We start from the raw sequence: 19,693 nt of genomic DNA on the forward strand, positions 1-19,693 counted from the left end.
TAGACATCCAAAAAGAAAAAGGGAGCGCACTGCCTTGCATTCAAGCGGAAAATAGCCCCAAGGCATCATGGTAAATGCAGTCATTTAAATATAAATAGCGAGAATTTTTCCAAAAATTATTCACCCTAAGTAGGTGCAGCAAGTGCTGTATCACTGTAGAAAGTCTTTCACCCAAGATGCATTGGGGCCAACTTTTTGCTGGAGTGTGAGGCAGTGTGCTCCCTTTTTTTTTTTGCACTGTGTCGACTGACGGCTCCCTTGAGCTAACGGGCTGACGAGCCTTGGTGAGGCACCTGCGAACCAGAGTGGTACATAAACCCGAGAAGACGTTTGGTGGCATTTCAAGCAACCCCACAAAATGTGCTGCTCTCTGCTGATGATGGGCGAAACCCAGAAACACGTGTCCAGAGATACACAGCACTTGCTGCATCTACTAAGGCGAAAGACTTTGATTACTTTTGTTAATGTGAAACGAATCTGACTGCATTTACCAAGATGCATTGGGGCCAAATTTTTGCTGAAGTGTGAGGCAGTGTACTCCCTTTTTTTTTTTGCACTGTGTCGACTGACGGCGGGCTGACGAGCCTTGGTGAGGCACCAGCGCACCAGAGTGGTACATAAACCTGAGACGACGTTTGGTGGCATTTCAAGCAACCCCACAAAATGTGCTGCTCTCTGCTGATGACGGGCGAAACCCAGAAACACGTGTCCAGAGATACCCAGCACTTGCTGCACCTAAGGCGAAAGACTTTGATTACTTTTGTTAATGTGAAACGAATCTGACTGCATTTACCAAGATGCATTGGGGCCAACTTTTTGCTGGAGTGTGAGGCAGTGTGCTCCCTTTTTTTTGCACCTCTAAAGCTCAGGCAGACAGCATCTCTGAAGCAGTTCAGGAAGGACCTCAAGACCTGGATCTTCAACTGAGCAGTTTGCCCACAAACAGTGCCTTGAGACCCTATGGGTGATTAGCCGTGCTGTACAAATCTCGGACTGTTTGATTTGATTAGTACGAGCCCGGCCGGAGATTTACTCTGGCACATCTAGTCTGCCATCTTGCTGGCCACACTCCTCCCACCACCCCCACTCCCAGTATTTTAAAGCCTAAATAAAATTTGGGATGCAGTCTGTAATTTCTGATATCCTAAACTGTTAAGGTATGATCATAGTCCTAAGCTCTAGCATGAATTCAGCTATGATCCTCTGCATTTTGGCCTCCTTGTAGTTCAAGTAGCTTCAGGGCTATAATAAGGCCTTAAGTGATTCAAAATTCTGGTGAAGGACCATCATCGTGCAGTTATTTCCCCTGTTCAAGTTCTGATACCTCCTACAATTTCCTCTGTGGATAATGCACTGTCCAATTCTGCTCTGTGTTTGTGTATTAATGCTGTCAATATACATCCGGCAAAGTTGGCCGCCGGAATTCATTATGTATCTGCAGACCACATTATATACACCCCATTTCATGTGATCTAGCTCTTTGACTGTAACGATGCATGGTGGAGGATAGGACAGTTAGCAGTCATGCAAATAACTGACCATATTTGGCCACTTCCCTGTGCAGCAGCTGACTGTCTGATCCTTTCCAAAACACCTATGTATATTTTAATTCCTTTAGTTGAATAAGTGGGGGTAAAATGGTCCAACATCTCTCTCAGTTTATGTTTTTTTTCCACAGTTTTTTATATTGTGATCCAGTCTTCTCTTTGTACCTGCAATCATTCCCATAACATACACTTTAAACAAGCATCACCTTTAAAGAATCCCATTTCATTCCTGTGCTAGAGTTAGTGCTTGTCGTAAAGTATTAAGTAACTTGTCCCTCACTGACCTTGTCCCTGATATATGTTCTGCATGCTGCCTCTTGTAACTACCCTCAAGGTAATCTCCAGGTAAGGGTTACTAGATCTTTATCTACATTTGGGATAGGTTGTCCACACAAGTGAAAGATCTGAAAGTGTTTTACACTTATATTCTATCTTAATAAAACATGTTGCATAGTTGTCCACCAGCAAATTAAGCCTTGTTTGTACATTATGGACACCTGAGCAGTTAGAGTATGCCCAAACTATGCACGGAGTCTCCTCCACCTAGCAACTAGGCCCAACTGTAAAAATGATTTATTTTGTATGACAGTTTGCCTTCCGTCAGCAAATGTCTTTTACCATCAACAATACAGTTGTAATCGCCAGCACATACAACCAATAAACCCATTTATTTGGTACATCTCTTTAGTAGCATCTAATAGAATGTATTATCTGTATTAGCCATATAAATATGTACAAGCCCAGCACTGTCCAGCAGAAACAACAATGGAAATAGAAATTTAAATAAAATTATTTTATTCAGACTAAAATTAAATAAACCTAAACAACCCTGAGTAACAGAGAAAACTCCAAAAGTGATTGTTCTGTAAAAGTCAAGCAAAACAGTCCAGAAAAAAACCTAATAAAATGGACTGCTCACGTTTCCAGCATATACCAGTTTGAATATAAAATATCAAACCTCAGATATTTATAAGATTAAAACTACGCTGATGCATTGAATCCAAGACTCAAATTGATAAATATTTGTATTGTTCTTTGAATACATTATAATAGCTTCATTTTATGTACTCCGTTTATCTACATAAAAGTTCACTAGTAAAAATAAGATTGCATGGATCATAAATACAAAAATGTCTATTAACACTTTATACTTCAAAACATAGTCCTTGTATTGGCTGAAAAATGGTTTGCTTGGATATAATCATCAAAGGGAGTCACAAAGCAATATATATTTTTAATTTCAGGAGCATTCTAAAGCAATACCATTAAACCGTTTCTGGTTTTATGGGTTTCAGAACTCGGGCACTGCACCATTTAGTCATGGATGGTAACTTTATCTGTCTATATGATATGGCCTTGATTTCAGCGTGACTTCCCTTTTGACAGATGTACATGCTCTAGTACCCCCCGCCCCCCAACCCCAAGAAAGACACACATTGTTAGGAAATCAATTTAGACAATCTAGGTTTCAGTTAGACATTTCAGCTGATTGAGCTCATCATTAAGCCACAGCGATTTCATTTTGATCCATGTGCATTTGTGGGACTCTTCAAAGCTTTGCAGCCATAAAATTTATGTGTGGTTTCACTAATGGGAACAGTGGCATGCTTCTCTTGAACTCAGTCATATTTTGAATGACATCAGGCTGTAAAGAAATAAAGAAATATTTAGCACACTTTTGGAAGCTATAGAAAACATTTACAATGATTAGACCATAAATGTTAGAATATACACATGGAAACATCTATATACAGAATTTGCTGATGAAAGAAGGGTGAGTTTTCAAATATCGAAGGGGCAGATGTACGAAAGGATTTTACCCATTCTGTGTCTATGGGAAAAAGCTTTCATACATATGTCCCGAAGTTCCTTCTGAATTACATACTGTTCTCCAACAAAATTCCTAATCATCAATGGTTTACTAACTTCCTTAGAGCGAAGAATATATCAGAGCAGAGAAAGGCATATGACAAATCTGCGCACCAGTCAATGGGTTTCTTTCAAGATATATGCATGTGAACATCAAGAGTCTGATTTGATTGCTAGATCCACCAGCATTATAAACGCAAAATTGTTAAGCTGGAAACACATACCTAGTTACATGTATTTTAAATTGTGCTTATGTTTCATGGAACTCGCTATGGTGCAGGTGCTGGTGAAAGTCAATTCAGACTTTCATCTTTATACTGTATTTATATTTTCCTTAATTGATTTTACTCCACGATCTACTCCGCCCCTTTTTTACGGGACATTATATTTCATTTTTGTTACTGGGCACCAGGCGCTAAGCCGGTAATCCCTGCTTTTGTTTATTTAAAACTCTTCTGTCCTCGGGTTAAGGACCTGTTAGAGCCCTCCCTTCTTGAGGCAGGCAACCTTCTTGTGGAGGAATCAGATCAGCAGGCTAGCTGTTGGACCTGTGCTCGGGGCATCAGAAGACCATTGGTACTTAAACCGAGTGGGACGCGGCCCGCAGAGGTTTAACGCAAGTGAGGGTGTGACTATTTGTGGACATGGTCTTTTTAAAATATTGATGTGAGTTCGTCTTTTTACTGTATTTATATTTTCCTTAACTGATTTTACTCCACGATCTACACAGCCCCTTTTTTAAGGGACATTATATTTCATTGTTTTTACCAGACGCTAAGCCGGTAATCGTCGCTTTTGTTTATTTAAATCTCTTCTGCCTGGGGTTAAGGGCCTGTTAGAGCCCTCTCTTTTTGAGGCACACAGCCATCTTGGAGAGGAATCGGGGCAGCAGGCTAGCTGCTGGATCTGTGCGTGCGGCATGATGAGAACCTTGGTACTTAGACTGAGTGGGACGTGGCAACGTCTAAAGCAAGCACGTCTGTGCCCATTGGCGTCTGACCGGGACAGGGGGACTCTGTACCTTTTAAGTAAGATTCTGCTCTTGTACACCACTCCTGTCAACGTCTTACCGAGTCAGCTACGAGATACAGCTGCAGAGGCAGGGATTTAGCCATCCCATATCAGATAGAGGGCTGGAGTTGCAAGTATGTGCTCCTGGGGGTTTGGGATAACGCCCCACTCGAGATCCATTTGCGCCTCCCAGCAATACCCCACGCTTGGTATTAAGAGGCAGGGGGACGCTATGGTAAGACATAAAATGCGGTCTAATCAATGCCCGCTCTCTGATTAAGCATAGGACAGAAACTGAAGATGTGATTGACTGCTTGACGTTGGACTGCTTATTTATCACTGAAACTTGGGCCAAGGAAGACTCCAGCACTGATTTTATGGCAGCCTACCTGGCTACACGTTCTCTAGCCTATTCAGAACAAGTGGTAGAGGAGGTGCGCTGGCAATTATACTTAAGTCCAAATATCATTGTCATTAGAATCTATAAATTCCAGACCAGATATATGTGAAGGTGCCTTTTTTAAGGTTCGCCTGAAAAATGTGGTGTTCCTTGAGGGCCTTTTGATTTATCGCCCTCCAGGCCCTAATATTTCTTTCTTCCAACACTGGCCGACCATCATCGAGCCTATTGCAGCGGCCTCCAAGTGTATTGTATTGGGGGATTTTAATATTCATCTTGAATATTTTCAGAACCCCACCACTCGCGAGTTCCTGGATTTCATAGCTAATCTCGACTGCCACCTTAAGGTCTCGTGGGCCACCCACCATGCAGGACACTTACTGGACGGTATATTTGTTCGCTACGACAGGTGCGCTTTCTTGGAGAATAGGGCGCTAGAATGGATGGATCACCACCTTCTTACTTTTAGGGTGGCATACATTAAGACCCTTGCCCACTCTTTTACTCCCCCCCAAGTTAACTAGACAATAGGGCAGAATAGATTATCAGAATCTTATCCCGGCCTTGTTGGCAGGCTGGGAGCAAGCCAGTAAACAGTTCAGCTCAGCCATTGACAGATTTGATTATGGGATTAAGACCGCTATTGATCTTCTTGCCTTTTTGAGTAAATCTCGACCCCTGGCAAGGAAGAAAGTATCCTCTCCTAGGAATACCAAGGGACTTCGAAAGAATATTTCGACACGAGGAACGCAGATGGAAATTAAATCAGAATCCTGTGGAAAAAGAGAATCTTAGGTCTGTGCTCAGGGATTACAAATTGGCGATTAATAAAGCCAAAACGGACTTTTATACGCATAAAATTAAGGAAGCTGAAAAAGCTCCCAGAGAACTCTTGAGAGTGGTTTCCTCCCTTACTGCTCTGACTGCTGATTTCCCCCCCCCACCCTTTCCGGATTTGCTTTGTAATAAGGTTTCGTTTTTAAAATTTTTTTTTATATAAAAACAAAGTCATCCAAATCCATGCTAATTCTGTTCAGCATCCTGGGGTGCTAGACCTTTATGATTAGAGAAACGATTTGGGAAGCTATGAGGCCCCTATTCTCACCAATTTCCAACCTTTTGCAGATGAAGATTAAGGAATTGCTGGGGAGAGTTAAGTCCAGATCCCCCACCGATCCTTGTCCTCACCACATACTAAAGCTTGCTCCAGATTTGGTGTCCGCAGCAGATGTACCAGTGTATCATGAGATACTGAACACTGGTGTGCTTCCACTCTTCCTGGAAGGAAGCAATTGTTATTCCTCGGAAGAAGAAATCTGGCGGTGCCCCTAATGACCTCAAGAATCTCCGTCCCATAGCCTTCCTGCCCAGCCAGGCAAAAACATTTTGAAAAGCACCTCAATATGGAATTAGCTCGATTTTTACAGGCAACAAGTTCACTAGATCCCTCTCAGCACGGTTTTAGGAAGGCGCTTTGTGCAGAATCCGCCCTTATCACCACCTCAGACTCTATCCGCAGACTGGTTGGCAAAGGGGATGGAGCTATTTTAGTGCTATTAGATTTGTCTGCTATGTCTGATACCATTTTGCAGCAACTGATGGTACAACGCCTTCATCAAGCAGGCGTCCGAGAGAAAGCCTTGGATATCCTGAAGTCATTTCTATGTGAGAGATCCACCATAGTGAGCTGCAGTGACTTTAGATCTGCCCCGTTCCAACTTTCCTGTGGGGTTCCCCAGGGATCCTCTCTCAGTCCCACTTTGTTTAACCTTTATGTGACCCCTCTGGCCTGACTGATCTGCGCCTTCGGCTGTCTGGCTGCCTCCTATGTGGACGTTACTCAGAGCTCATTATTTCCATTAACAAGAACTGGGAGGAGGTGGCCGATAGATTCCATCACTGCATGAGCGAGATTAATAAATGGATGGGCCAGAAATGGCTCAAAATTAATGGAGATAAAACGCAATCTTGCGGAGGCCTGCCAGTGCCTATAGCATCGACTAGAAACCTTCTAGTTAATGCTTTATCGTTCAAGCTTCAGTTTAATCTGACCACTAAGGCTTGTTATTGGATTTTTTAAAAACCCTAAAGAAAATGTTTCTTTATCTTCAGAAGGAACTTAGAATTTCGGTGTCCCTCGTCTTAGTGGTTTCTAAACTAGACTACTGTAACGCTGTGTTGTTGAACATCAACAAAGGTTCTCTTGACAAACTGCAATTGATTCAGAACACTGTTGCCCGCTTGGTACTGGACCTTCCTCATTCGGCTTCGGCCAGCGGCAGCTTAAGACAGTTGCACTGGTTACCTGTTGATATTCACATTATGTTCAAGGCCATCTGCCTGGCTCATAAGGCACTTCACTCAAAAGGTTCAGAGTACCTCTGTTCATCTATACAATGGTACGTGCCAGGACGACAGCTTATATAATCGTTTCGCTACTTGATCTTTGTCTCCTGCAGCTGAAAGGCTAAGTAGGGTGACAAAGCTTTTATAGTGGCAGTTGCCACCAAACGCTCGAATACTCTCACGCTTTCTATTAGGAAGGATGATATCCTCTTGTCTTTTAGGAAGCAATTAAAGACTTGGCTTTTTCCCCAATTAACTCCTTCCGCTCTTGGCGTCTGTCTGCCTCCTCATTTATGCTTGTCTCACACTCACTTCTTACCGCTTAGCGCTTCAATGCCAAGGCCAGAATGTGCTGTACAAATACTAATACAAATACAAACCCGTCAGCTTGGCCTATTTCATCACCATGGACACACCAATACTGTAGAAACATCTTAGCAGGATGGATGATGTGATGGGTTATAAATACATCTGGGGCCGCATTACAGTATACAGAGCCCGGTGCATACAAGGACAACGTGCCATATTGTACTGAATGTGCTGCCTCCAGGGCAGCTGCAAACTCGCTCTGCCCTGGGAGCAGAGCAGTGAAGTGAAAAGCAGGCAGCTGCTTTTAAGCTGCTCTGTGTTTCTCTGAACAGGCAGCAACCCGTCTGCACATTTAAGGGGGGTTAGAGATGCCCTTGGAGGCTGGTGCAGTAAGTGACTTCGGTCGCCTGCAAGGGGATGGGAAGGGGTCCCCTGGGACTCTCTTTCCCCCACCAGACGGCTGCCATCAGGGGTAGTACTGACAGTGCGCAACCTTTTAGGTGTCGCAAGGTCAGTGCACCTCCTGGCAGCTTGTTTGTCTCTGTGTGCATGTTTATAATAAGGTGAGGACGCAAAGGCATTCCCTCATTCACATGGGGTCACGCCCCCATGAAAATGAGGAAAAAGCCTCTATTGATAGCGCTGGAGTTATATGTGCACCAGCGCTATCTGTATTACAGAAAAGGCTGCACCCACGTCTGCAGCCTTTTCTGTTATACCAAAGTGCTCTGGGTGCATACAAAGCAGGCGCATATGCCAGTTGCACCCCCAGGACACTTTCCATAATACGGCCCTTGGTGTGTTCCTCAACACAAATAGGAAGAGCTGCTCATAACGGTGTTTCCCAAAGAGATCAGGGTGCTTGGCAGTTGACAGGACACAATAGCAAACTATTTACCTCTGGTAATGTTTCTTCCAATGTCACATCTATCTTTTTGAAGGTTGGGTTTAGGTGTAAGAATGAGTCTAGAAAATCTTTCATATATGTACAGGTTGCACCACAGCATCTTCACCGATGGCACCACAAGATGTCATTTTTTCAAGTAAGATATCATTCTTTCAGGTATTGCACCAACTCATTAAAAGGACATCAGTTCAGCTCAATTTCCCTGCACGACAGAGGTCAGGAACAAAGATGGTGCTATTGAAAGTTACTCACCTTGATGATAATATTTCTGGTGGATTCATAATCTTATAGCAGACTCCTCTCCTTTTGAATTATCATCCCCAATTTTAGACTGGTTTGGATGGTTTTTTTTCCACAGCACAGCCAGGTGACATCAAATGGCTTCAGCTGCTACTAGGCTTCAGACATTGCAGCACAAGAGTTGCCAAATGATGCACTGGTGGCAGTTCATGGTACTTTTTTTTTTGCCCCATCAGGGAGCGCTGAGAGGAACAGAGAGCAATGACAGTGATAACTGCAGTACACACAGGTTTACATATCTTGGTATCATACTAGTTTGGCACTAATCATGGGGGTGCAGTGAGAAATATTCATGAAGATTATATATTCAGCACTAATATTTTCAAAGGCAAGCAGCTCTTTTTCTTATGTATACCCCCTCTTGCAGGTTCCTCCCCTTAAAAATGAATCTCAAAGCAATAATTCTCTGGGAGGTGGGATTCAGTTGTGCTGGTTAACAAAGGAAAACCTGCAACACCACTCTAGAAAAGTACCTATCTGCATGCATGAGAAGTGAGGCAGTAGCACTTGGAAAATGTATGCAAGGACGATCATGTAGCTGCCTAGAATGTGTCGACAATTTTGGTGCCACTGGAGAGGGCCAGGAAGGTATCTAATGCCTAGTGGAAGGGGCATAGATGCCCAAGAGAGGACCTTTTTTGGCCAGGACATTAGACGTCTTGGTATAGAGGATGATCCAATGCAAAATGATGAGTTTGGTCACTGCGTTTCCCTTTTTGGTTCCCGCAAAGCCTACTAAGAACCATACATTCTGTTCCATTGCACACGTTTTATGTAATATTGTAATATAACAGAGCGGTGGTGTCCATTTAATGCAGCCATTCCTCGCCCCTGTTAGTGGGAGGATAGAACGATGGAAGGGTAACAGACCGGCCCACATGAAATGCAGATACCACCTTGGGTAGGAAGGACAAGCAGCTGTGAAGGACCTTATTATCCAGTAGAAAACTGAAAGGTGGATAAATGGAAAAGGCCTGAAGTTCTCCAAACCTACTGCTGAAGTGACTGCCACCAACAAAATTGTTTTAACATTAAGTTGAACAAGGCAACTGTGCATCAGCTTATCTGGGGATGCCATTATGAAAGTCACAACAAGATTCAAATCCATGACTGCCCCACCATAATGGAAAGCTAACTGAACTGTTTCTACTTATAAAACTATAGTGCATCCTTTTCGTTCACTCGAGTACCAATATGTAATATATGTTTTGATTTACAGACTGAATAGACTAACAAATACAGATGCTTAATTAAATGGACAGTTCAACGTACCGTGTTGTTTTGTATTAAACATGTACTGCCCCCCCCCCTAGTTTAGAATATTCATATTGTACAAGTTACTTACCTTCGGTAAAGATTTATCTGGTAGAGACATTCTAGTTGCAGAGTCCTTACCTTAGAATTTTCCCCCAGGCGTCACACTGGATCCGGAGATTTTTCTTCGAGCAATAACCTTGCATGTCATTAGGTGGTGTTGGGCGACTCTGCGGGTGTCATTGGCATCGTAGTCGCTGTGATGAAGTCGGAAGTAGCACATAGACACTGCTGCAGCACAGTGACGTCAGTTTCTTTTCACGACTTTCCATACCAAAGCGCAGAGCCGCAAAGAACACTGAAATTGATGCACCAGAGCTAAGGCCCTGAATGGGGGAGCCCTGTCCCTAGAAATCAGTTTGCAAGCAGGGAGGATGGGTGGGTTGGTAAGGAATCTGCAACTAGAATATGTCTCTACCAGATATATTGTTACCAAAGGTAAGTAACTTGTACATCTGATAGAGATTTTGAGTTGCACATTCCTTACCTTGGAATAGATACCCAAGCAATGCCATCCTCGGAGGTGGGCTGCGAACCAAGATCATACTAGAAAGTACTGCAGGACCGAAAGACCAAAGTAGCCATACCTATGGACCTGACAGTCCAGGCAGTAATGTTTAGTAAACGTGTGCAAGGATGCCCACGTAGCTGCCTGCCAGATATCCAGGACAGGAACTCCGCGTGCTAATGCAGTGCAAGCAGCAGCTGCTCTGGTGGCATGAGCTTGAAAACCCTCAGGGGGTTCCTTCTTTACCAAAGCATAGCACATTTTGATGCAAAGAAGTACCCATCATGAGATGGTATGTTTTTGCACCGCCTTCCCTTTCTTCGTACCCACATATCCAACAAAGAGTTGATCATCCACCTGGAAATCTTTAGTACGATTGAGATGGATTGCCAACGCTCTTTTTGGATTCAGGCGGTGGAGTCTCTCCTCCTCATGAGAAGGATGTGGCGGTGCGTAAAAAGCAGGCAAAGTGGTGGACTGGCCTACATGAAAAAGGTGTAACAACTTTGGGAAGGAAGGAAGCCTTAGTGTGTAACACCAATTTGTCAGGGTCCACAGACAAAAATGGTGGCTTAGAAGATAGAGTCTGAAGCTCACTGACTCTGCGAGCAGAAGTGATGGCAACAAGAAAAACATTTTTGAAAGTAAGGAGCCGTAAGGGACAGTTGTGCATCGCATCAAAAGGAGCACACAATATATGGGTGAGGCCCTGAAGGAATCTACTAACAATAGTAGACTTGGAGAGTGAAGGCTGATCAGTCAACCTAAGAAAGGCTGTAATAGCTGATAAATAGCCCTTAAGGGTGCCCAAAACAGAGCCCTGTGGGGCCATAAAAAGAATGAAAAAAGAACCTCACAAAGAGGAGCAAGACAGGGGATCAACAGATTTGTTGGCACATCATGCCACAAATTTATGCCAACATGTAAATACCGTTTTGGTGGGGGGACCTTGGCTGCCAAAATGACACCACAGACTTCGGGTGGAAGGACAAAAGCAGTCAACTGTCACTGCTCAATTTCCACGCATAAAGGTGGAGATTGGAAAGGTTTGGTTTGAAGGGGCAGTCTGAGTGGAGGATCGGTGGTCATGCTCAGTAGCTCTGGATTCCATACTCTCTGTGCCCAGTCTGAAGCCACCAAGATTACTTGGGCCCGGTGGCTCTTGATCTTCTTGAGAACACTGGACAGAAGTGATATAGGTGTAAAGGAGGCAGGAGTTCCACGCGAGATGAAAAGCATATCCGAGTGCGTGCCGTCTTGGAAACTCCAATGTGCAAAACAGCTGACATTGCGCATTCTCTGTGGAGGGCAAGGCTCCCTCAACTGCTGAAAGAGACCTTGCGCCCCCACCTCCAGATGGAGACTCCATTCGTGATCTGCTATTCATTGACGGCTGAGTTAGTCCGCTCAGGCGTTCAGAGAGCCTGCCAGATGGTGAACCACCAGGGTGATGTCCTGATGTGCTAGCCATGTCCAGAGGTGCAGCGCCTCCTGATAAAGGGTCCAGGACCCCACTCCGCCCTGTTTGTTGCAGTACCACATGGCAGTAGTGTTGTCCGTGAACCCTTTCACTACTTTCCCTTTGAGAGAGGGAAGAAATGCTTTCAATGCCCAGCGCTTCAGAAGATTGATATGGAGCCCAGACTCCACCAGAGGCCTCTGTTCTCCGCCTCTCCAATGTGGCTGCTTCATCCCAAGTGATGCGTCTGTCACTATGGATAGATCTGGATGGGGAAGGGAGAGGGATTTGTTGCTGACCCATGCCTATTTGAAAGCCACACCTGCAGGTCTTTCGCAGTCTCCTCCAAGATCTGGACCATGTCGGAGAGATTTCCCTGAGGCTGCACCCACTGCACAGCCCGCATATGCCATCTGGCATTTGTCACTAGCAGGATGCAGGAGGCCATGAGACCGGCAGCCTCAGTGTCAGTCTTACCGAAACCCAAGACAGAGGCTGAAAGATCGGAATCATAGCCTGAACATCCTGGACTCGCCTTTTCAGGAGGACAGGCCAGAAACTGCACTGTGTCCACAACAGCGCAGATGAAAGGGAGCATCTGAGAGGGAGTCAGGTGTGACTTCGGCACGTTTATAGTGAACCCCAGCGTGTGCAGGAGGTTCGCCATAGTCTGAAGGCGGGAGATGACTTTCTGGGCCATCTCTGGCTTCAACAGCAAGTCGAGGTAGGGGAAGAATGAAACCCCAACCTGTGCAGATAAGCTGCAACCACTGCCATCACTTTCGTGAACATCCGAGGGGCTCTGGTAAAGCTGAAGGGGAGCACGGTAAATTGAAAGTGCTTGTGATCTATAACTAATTGTAGGTAATGTCTGTGGGCAGGCAAGATGGGAACATGGAAATAAGCGTCCTACAAGTCCGACGCTACGGTCCAGTCTCTTGGGTCCAACATGGTCCTGGGCAGACAGCATGTGAGCCAGGGTGAAAATTTTGAATTTCTCCTTCTTGATTAAGAAATTGAGGGCCCGAAGGTCTAGGATAGGACACAAGCCCATGTCCTTTTTGGGCACCAGAAAGTAGTGGGAATAACAACCACGACCTACTTCTGGTGCAGGGACCCTCTCTATGGCTCCCTTGGCCAAGAGAGCCGCGACTTCCTGGCGGAGAGGTGCCAAATGATCCTTCGGTATACGGCTGAATGATGGAGGCATGGCTGGTGGGGCAGACTTGAAGGGCGGCAAGGGGAGTAGCCCCTTCGAACATATTCTGCAAAGCCCGCCTGTCCATAGTGAGGGATTTCCAGTGGGGCAGGTGATGGCGAAAACTGCTGCCAACTAGACCAAAGTGAGAGTTTGGAGGCTGCAGCAGGGGCGGACTGGGCAGACCTCCGGTTCCCCATCACATGACCACGTGGGATTCTGCATCACCAACCACGCAGTGGCTTAACAGCATGGGTGGCATGGTGGCTGGGAAAGGGTCGCGACAGGGAGCCCCTTCAGTGGCCACGAAAGGGGAGAAAAGCAGACTGTTGGAGACAAGGTTAAGAAGCCAGTGCCCCCACCACCGGCGTTGAAAGAACTTTTAAATTTAAGCCTAGGGATTATTTTTTTTTCTACAAGAGAGGAACCTGCAGGTAGAATATCCACCAGGGAGATAGCTACCAGAGGTAAGTGATGTTTTCATACAGATACATATACATACACCCCCGCTTCTGTGTATCAAGGGTTAACCTTCCAGTTTTCTCGTGTGAATGACTCACTGAGGACCACTGTTCACATATTTCTTGAGTGCACTCGGTACGGGAATCACAAGCTACAGGACTGTGTTCTAATCTCAGGCAGGTGTTATGTGGGAATTTCAAGAAATGTTTGCTGTAATCCTGAAACATTCAGATGGACCATTTGATCTATTCACTGTTGAAATACTGAAGCATTTCAGAGCTGAGACAATACAAATAGGGTTAGCAAACCAAGGCGATCAGGTGTGAAAAAAAGGCAAACGACGTGTGTGCCAGCTGGAGCCAAATATATTCCAGTATTGTCATGTCTGGTGACTGAGTCTTGGCTGAAGATGCATGGTGCTACCTGGTGGTGCTGGAGAAACATTACTGAGGAAAGGTTTTTCTGTATCAGTTTAAACAATGGAAGGATAATGTATACAATGAATGTCAGACTGTTTGCACGGCCAAAGGGCAGACAGATGCTACTGAGCACCTACCATGGTAGGGACCTTGTCTGCCATAGGTGTCTTGGAGTCTGACACTCTTTCCTCCCTTGGCCGTTAGGTTAGCGAGGGTAAACACTCAAATACTTCTCATGGAAGTAGAGTGGGGAGGGTAAGAGCTCTGAACTCAACAAATAAAAGACAAAATAATACATTTCCCAGCCTAGTGCTTATCTTTGTAAAAATAAACTTCCTTAATAATGGAACAAAATGGAATACTACACAATTCAATGCAGCTTAGCTAAGAAGTTGTGCTCCCAACTACAATTCCTAGGTAAATGTTACATACTCTACACTCCATGATGCTCTCTCCCAGGTTTAGGTGTTCCTCTAGTGTCTATGGAAAATCTACTCAAGTGTAGTCACATCCATAGACTAGGCACTGTTCTTTAAAACTCTACACATGATGGGTATTTTGTCATTCAGATCAACAATAAGACTGGATAAGTAACATTCAATCTTCCCAATGCAGAACATGATATGCGGGTCTAGCTCAGTCTTTCACGGTTGAGGTCCAATTACATGCGCATATCGGCGTGGCAATGCGGTGCTGCAGGTGTTCTCCAAGCTGATGCTTTTAGGTGCAACTCCTCTGACAAAGGGGCCGCAGCAGTGGCTTCACTTGAGATTCAGGCCGTAGCACTTATGCAGCATTGCATGACTGGTCAGCTTGGAAAGAACATATCCTGGTACATGCAGCCTCTGAGATGTGCTCCGACAGGTGCTCATTGAGACATCCTGATAAAGGGTCCACGAACCCACCCGCCTTGCTTGTTACAGTATCACATGGTGGTGGTGTGGTCTGAAAACCTGCACCACTTTCCTTTTGAGAGAGGGAAGGAATGCTTTCAATGCAAGTCTGATCGGCTTGAGCACCTGAAGGTTTATGTGAAGCCCGGACTCTGCTGCAGACCAGATGCCTCTGAACTCCAACTCCCCCCGGTGCCACCCCATCCCAGGAGTGACGCATCTGTCACTACTGTTAGATCTGGTTGGGGAAGAAAGAGGTATCTGCCTTTAATCCAATCGCAGCAGATCGAAAGCCACCACTGAAGACCTTGTGCAGTTCACTCCTAGATCTGGACCATGGCAGAGGGGTTCCCATGATGCTGCACCCACTGGAACTTCAGGTCCTACTGCAGGGCCCGCATATTCTATCTGGCATGTGTGAACAACAGGATGCAGAAGGCCATGAGGCCCAGCAGCCTTAGAGTCATTCTCACTGAAACCCAGGATAGAGGCTGAAACATCGGACTCATAACCCGAATATCCTGGACTCGCTTTTCGGGAGGATAAACCGAAACTGCACTGTGTCCAGAGCAGCTCCGATAAAAAGGAGCATCTGAGAGAGAAGTCAGGTGCGACTACAGCATGTTTATAGTGAATGTAGGAGGTTTGCCGTATTGAGGAGGTGGGAGAAGACATCCTGGGGCGAGTTCGCCTTCAACAGCCAGTTGTCGAGGTAAGGGGGAAGACTGAAAACCCTAACCTGTGCAGATGAGATGCGACCACTACCATCACCTTCATGAACACCCGAGGAACGCTGAAAGACCAAAGGCGAACTGAAGTGCTCATGATCTACCAGGAACCGCAAGTAACGTCTGTGGGCCAGCAGGACAGGAATGTGGAAATAGGGGTCATTCAAATCCAATGTTGCCACCCTGTCTCCAGGGCAGGCAGGACTAGAGCTAAAGTTAGCATTCTGAACTTCTTCTTCTTGAGGACTAGATTGAGGGACCGCAGATCTACGATAGGGAGAAGGCCCTTGTTGTTTCTGGGCACCAGAAAGTAGCAGGAATAACAACCATGACCTACTCCTGGCACAGGGACCCTCTCTATGGCTCCCTTGGCCAAGAGAGCTGTGACTTCCAAGGGAGGAAGTGCCAAATGATCCTCAGACAGATAATCGTATGATGGTGGCATGGCTGGAGGGCAAGTGTCAAAGGGGAGAGAGTAGCCCCTTCTGACAATATGCAACACCCACCTATCCATGGTGATAGATTCCAAGTGGGCAGGTGATGGTGGATCCTGCCACCAACTAGTCCAGGATGTTCCAACTGACTAGGAACCAATCTGACGCTTGGGAAAATTCGAAGGTAAGGAATCTGCAACTAGAAGTCTCTATCAGATGTAGGTAATACTAATGCTCTTTTTTGTGGGAGTGTGGTTGAGCAGTTAGGCTTTATCAGAGGGTAGTGCAAAGCATTTGTTGTACACACACAGTCAAGAAATAAGGCACATACTCAATGACTAACTCCAGGCCAATTGTTTTATATAGCAATAATATATTTTGTTTGTTTATTTCTAGAACCAGGTGGTCTTTGTTGCAGGTAAGTACAGCTGTCATTAGGTATCAAGCATATGCATCCAATGTACTTTGTTTGTTTTTTGCAGATAAAGCAGTTTACAAGTAAGTAACAGTTTTCTATTTCAAAAGTTGACTGTGCAATTTTTCATAGGAATCAATAGACTCCTAGAGAGGGAAATGTGTTAGCACAGTTGACAAGTAAGTATACGACTTACGATTCCCAGTCTTTGGAGGTTAGGGCTAAGTTTAGGAGGACACCAAGGGTGCACCACCATCAACACAGGGCTGGCCGGGTGCAGAGGTCAAAGTTGTTGTCGGGCACCCAATGTAATCCAATGGAGACTGGGGGTGCTCAAAAGAGAACGGTTTGCAGGTAAGTACCCGGGGGTCGGGTCATGGCCCGAGGAAGGGGGTAAGATCAGCACTGGGTGGGGGAGTTCACACGTAAGCACCAAACACACAGCCTCAACAGCACAGGGGCGGCCGGGTGCAGGGTGCAAACAGCATCGGACGCCCAATGATTTACAATGAAGAAATCCGGGTTCATAAAGAGGCTTCAGACTTGGTCCACGGGGGTCGGCTGAAAAAGATCAACGGCTGGACAGGTAAGCTGAGGGTCATCTGGATATTGATGGACTGTGGATAGGTTCCCCATGGTCAGGGGACTGCGGGAGCAGGGGTACCTTTAGGAGTCTGGTATCTTCACAGGATCCCATCGCAGTCAGGCTGCAAGCGTCGTAGTGATGGCCAGGAGGGGTCAACATGGGGTGGACTTGAGGTCAGAATTGTCTGGGGACTCTCTGGTCAGGTGGGCCACCTGGACTCAGGCCGTGGGCGTTGGGGGGCACAGTGGGCAGGACTCACGGTTACGAAGGGCTCTGGAGTCCTCGTTGGAGGTTTCTTTGTGGACAGGGTTGCTGTGCTCAGAAGTTCTTGGCCCTTTGGCAGGCAGGCAATCCTCTGGGGGTTTGTAGAGGTCGCTGGTCCTGCAGCATGAGTCGTCTTTTTGTAGCAGGAGTCTTGAAGCTGCAGACAGGCCGGTAGTCAGTTGTCGTCTGGAGTCTTCTCTGCTAGTACGGATCTTTAGTCCTTCTTCCTTAAGGTCACCAGGAATCAGAAGAGCAAGGTTCAGGGGTGCCCCTAAACACTAGATTTAGGGGCATTACAGCAAGAATGGAAGTCATTATATCTCATGACTTGAAAGACTTTTTGAGGAAAATCAACTTGCAACCTTTAGGGCCCAACACCAGATAGCAGAAATATGGAGAGCATGTGTATCTACAGTCACACATGCCATCACACATATCTTTATACTGGACATGGGTCGTTCCAGGTGAATCAGGGAATCGCGGAGGGGACCCTGAGTCAGGGTGCACCGAAGCGCAAGGCCTGGGTGCTTGATGCTCCCGCGCCTCATCAGAAGACTTGTATGGGTGCGGCAAAGATCTCTTCAACGTCTTGTGTCTGTGGGACTTGCCAGACTTCCTCGACGACTGAGTGTGACAACAAGCGTCAGGTGCCGCACCGTGAATGGTCCCAGAACTTCTGTACGATGAGGAAGTTTAGCATCACTGGGTCATCCATCATCGAGCAGCGAGGAGCTTGAAGAATTGATGATGAGGCAGTCCTTGCAGGTCTTTAAGTCGTGGTCCCTTTCTAAGCACAATAAAGACACCAAGTGTGCATCTGTTACAGATATCTGCTTGTGACAGGGACCACATGGTTTGAAACCAGCTGGTTTCTTATGGGACATTCTATCACACCAGGAGAGAACATCACTCAAAAAAAGTGTTTACAAAGGTCGAGAAAATAATCAAGTCAAAAAACAACTTAAGGTAGCTCTAACCGAATCAAGGCAATCTGGCACAGAAAAAAGAGAACTGCCGATAGTGTGCCAGAGTGGTGCCTATATAGATACCGTACATGTCACTGTGAAACCACCTATCGGCGCACAGTGGTACTGCTCTAAATCTTCCAAGATCCAGTTTGATGCCTGGGCATTTTTTAAGGTAAGGAATCAGTGGCAATAATTTATCAGATGTCACTGCCACTAAGCCAACACAGCCTTCTGGAAAATATCCAGTATGGAACACTGTCCAAAACTAGGACAGTGGGAGCCGTCCCTCCGACAGGGTTTGTCTTTGTACCATCAATGTGACAGTTATTTTCCCAACTTATTTAACAAGGCTTAATGCAAAGGGCAATCCATATGGAAACCATCTGCTTTAACACAACATGGCCGCTACTTGAATCAGGAAATTCAACACAGCGTTTTTTTTTTTTTTTTGTACACCATTCCATAAACGTGTCTCTACTTTAGAATTGAGCGGACCAGATCCCTGCTTTTATGCAGGTTCCCCCCCCCCCCCCCCCCCCCCAAAAAAAAGAGCTGATCACCATTTGTTTAGTGGCAGAAGAGGTGTCAGGAGGTTGCTGGAAATGGCAGAGCCTATGGGATAAGATAACTTAATCTTGCTCTTCTATTTCATGTGCTTCACATCCTCAACCTCTCACAGCAATTGGGCATTAGAAAGAAGGGAAAGTCAGCATTGTGTTGCTGAGGCAAAGGCTAACAGGTTACAATGAACTTACCGACAAAACTTCACACTGCTCCAACAAGATGCCCTGAGAATTTTTCTGAGGCAGGTACAAGCACAGATAATGCAGAAGAGCGTAGTCTGGGTTCCATGCAAAGGATAATAAAATAATGTGCTATGCATGAAGATATCAATGCAGCAATAGTGACCTAAAGTCATAAAAAGATTGTTTGACAAACAAAAATCCCCAATTCAGTCCAGGCAGAAGTGCAAAGATTGCACAATGTCTTCTCAGAAAGAAGCATAAGGATGCAAGAAGAATTTGAGAAGGAAGATTTTCTCATTTAGAAGGAGGGCAAGTACAGAAAATTAGCATTTTGCTTTGGAACAACTTGAAAAGTACCAATGTCCTAACAGCTTGCAGCTCATCTATACACTTTGATAATGTTATGCCCAATAGGTGCCTTCAATGAAAGGACCAGGCAGTCTCAATAGGCAGTGGGTATAGTCCCAGAAGGACTCCAACCCCCAGCCACCCCCGAGGCCTGTTCGAGTATGTATTTTTACAAGTAGGTTTTGTAGGTGTCCGCCTACACCACAGGTGACATGAAAAGGACATATCAGCAGTGAGGGATGTACAACATTCTTCTTCCCTT

At 45.6% G+C, this 19,693-nt stretch overlaps 1 protein-coding gene across 3 annotated transcripts in view; it reads right to left on the minus strand.

The window, feature by feature from the left end:
• Window positions 1–2,325: 2,325 nt before the first annotated feature.
• The window catches only part of IDE (insulin degrading enzyme), a 754,741-nt gene continuing 737,373 nt past the window's right edge, over window positions 2,326–19,693 (minus strand). For all 3 annotated transcript variants that reach the window (XM_069239810.1, XM_069239807.1, XM_069239808.1), the window contains one exon: window positions 2,326–3,192. In XM_069239810.1, the coding sequence (XP_069095911.1) occupies window positions 3,097–3,192 (96 nt within the window). In that variant the 3' untranslated portion in view covers window positions 2,326–3,096. The remainder of the gene's footprint in view (window positions 3,193–19,693) is intronic.

The sequence above is a fragment of the Pleurodeles waltl genome, chromosome 6 (assembly GCF_031143425.1).
Source record: "Pleurodeles waltl isolate 20211129_DDA chromosome 6, aPleWal1.hap1.20221129, whole genome shotgun sequence".
In the NCBI taxonomy this organism is placed as follows: domain Eukaryota; kingdom Metazoa; phylum Chordata; class Amphibia; order Caudata; family Salamandridae; genus Pleurodeles; species Pleurodeles waltl.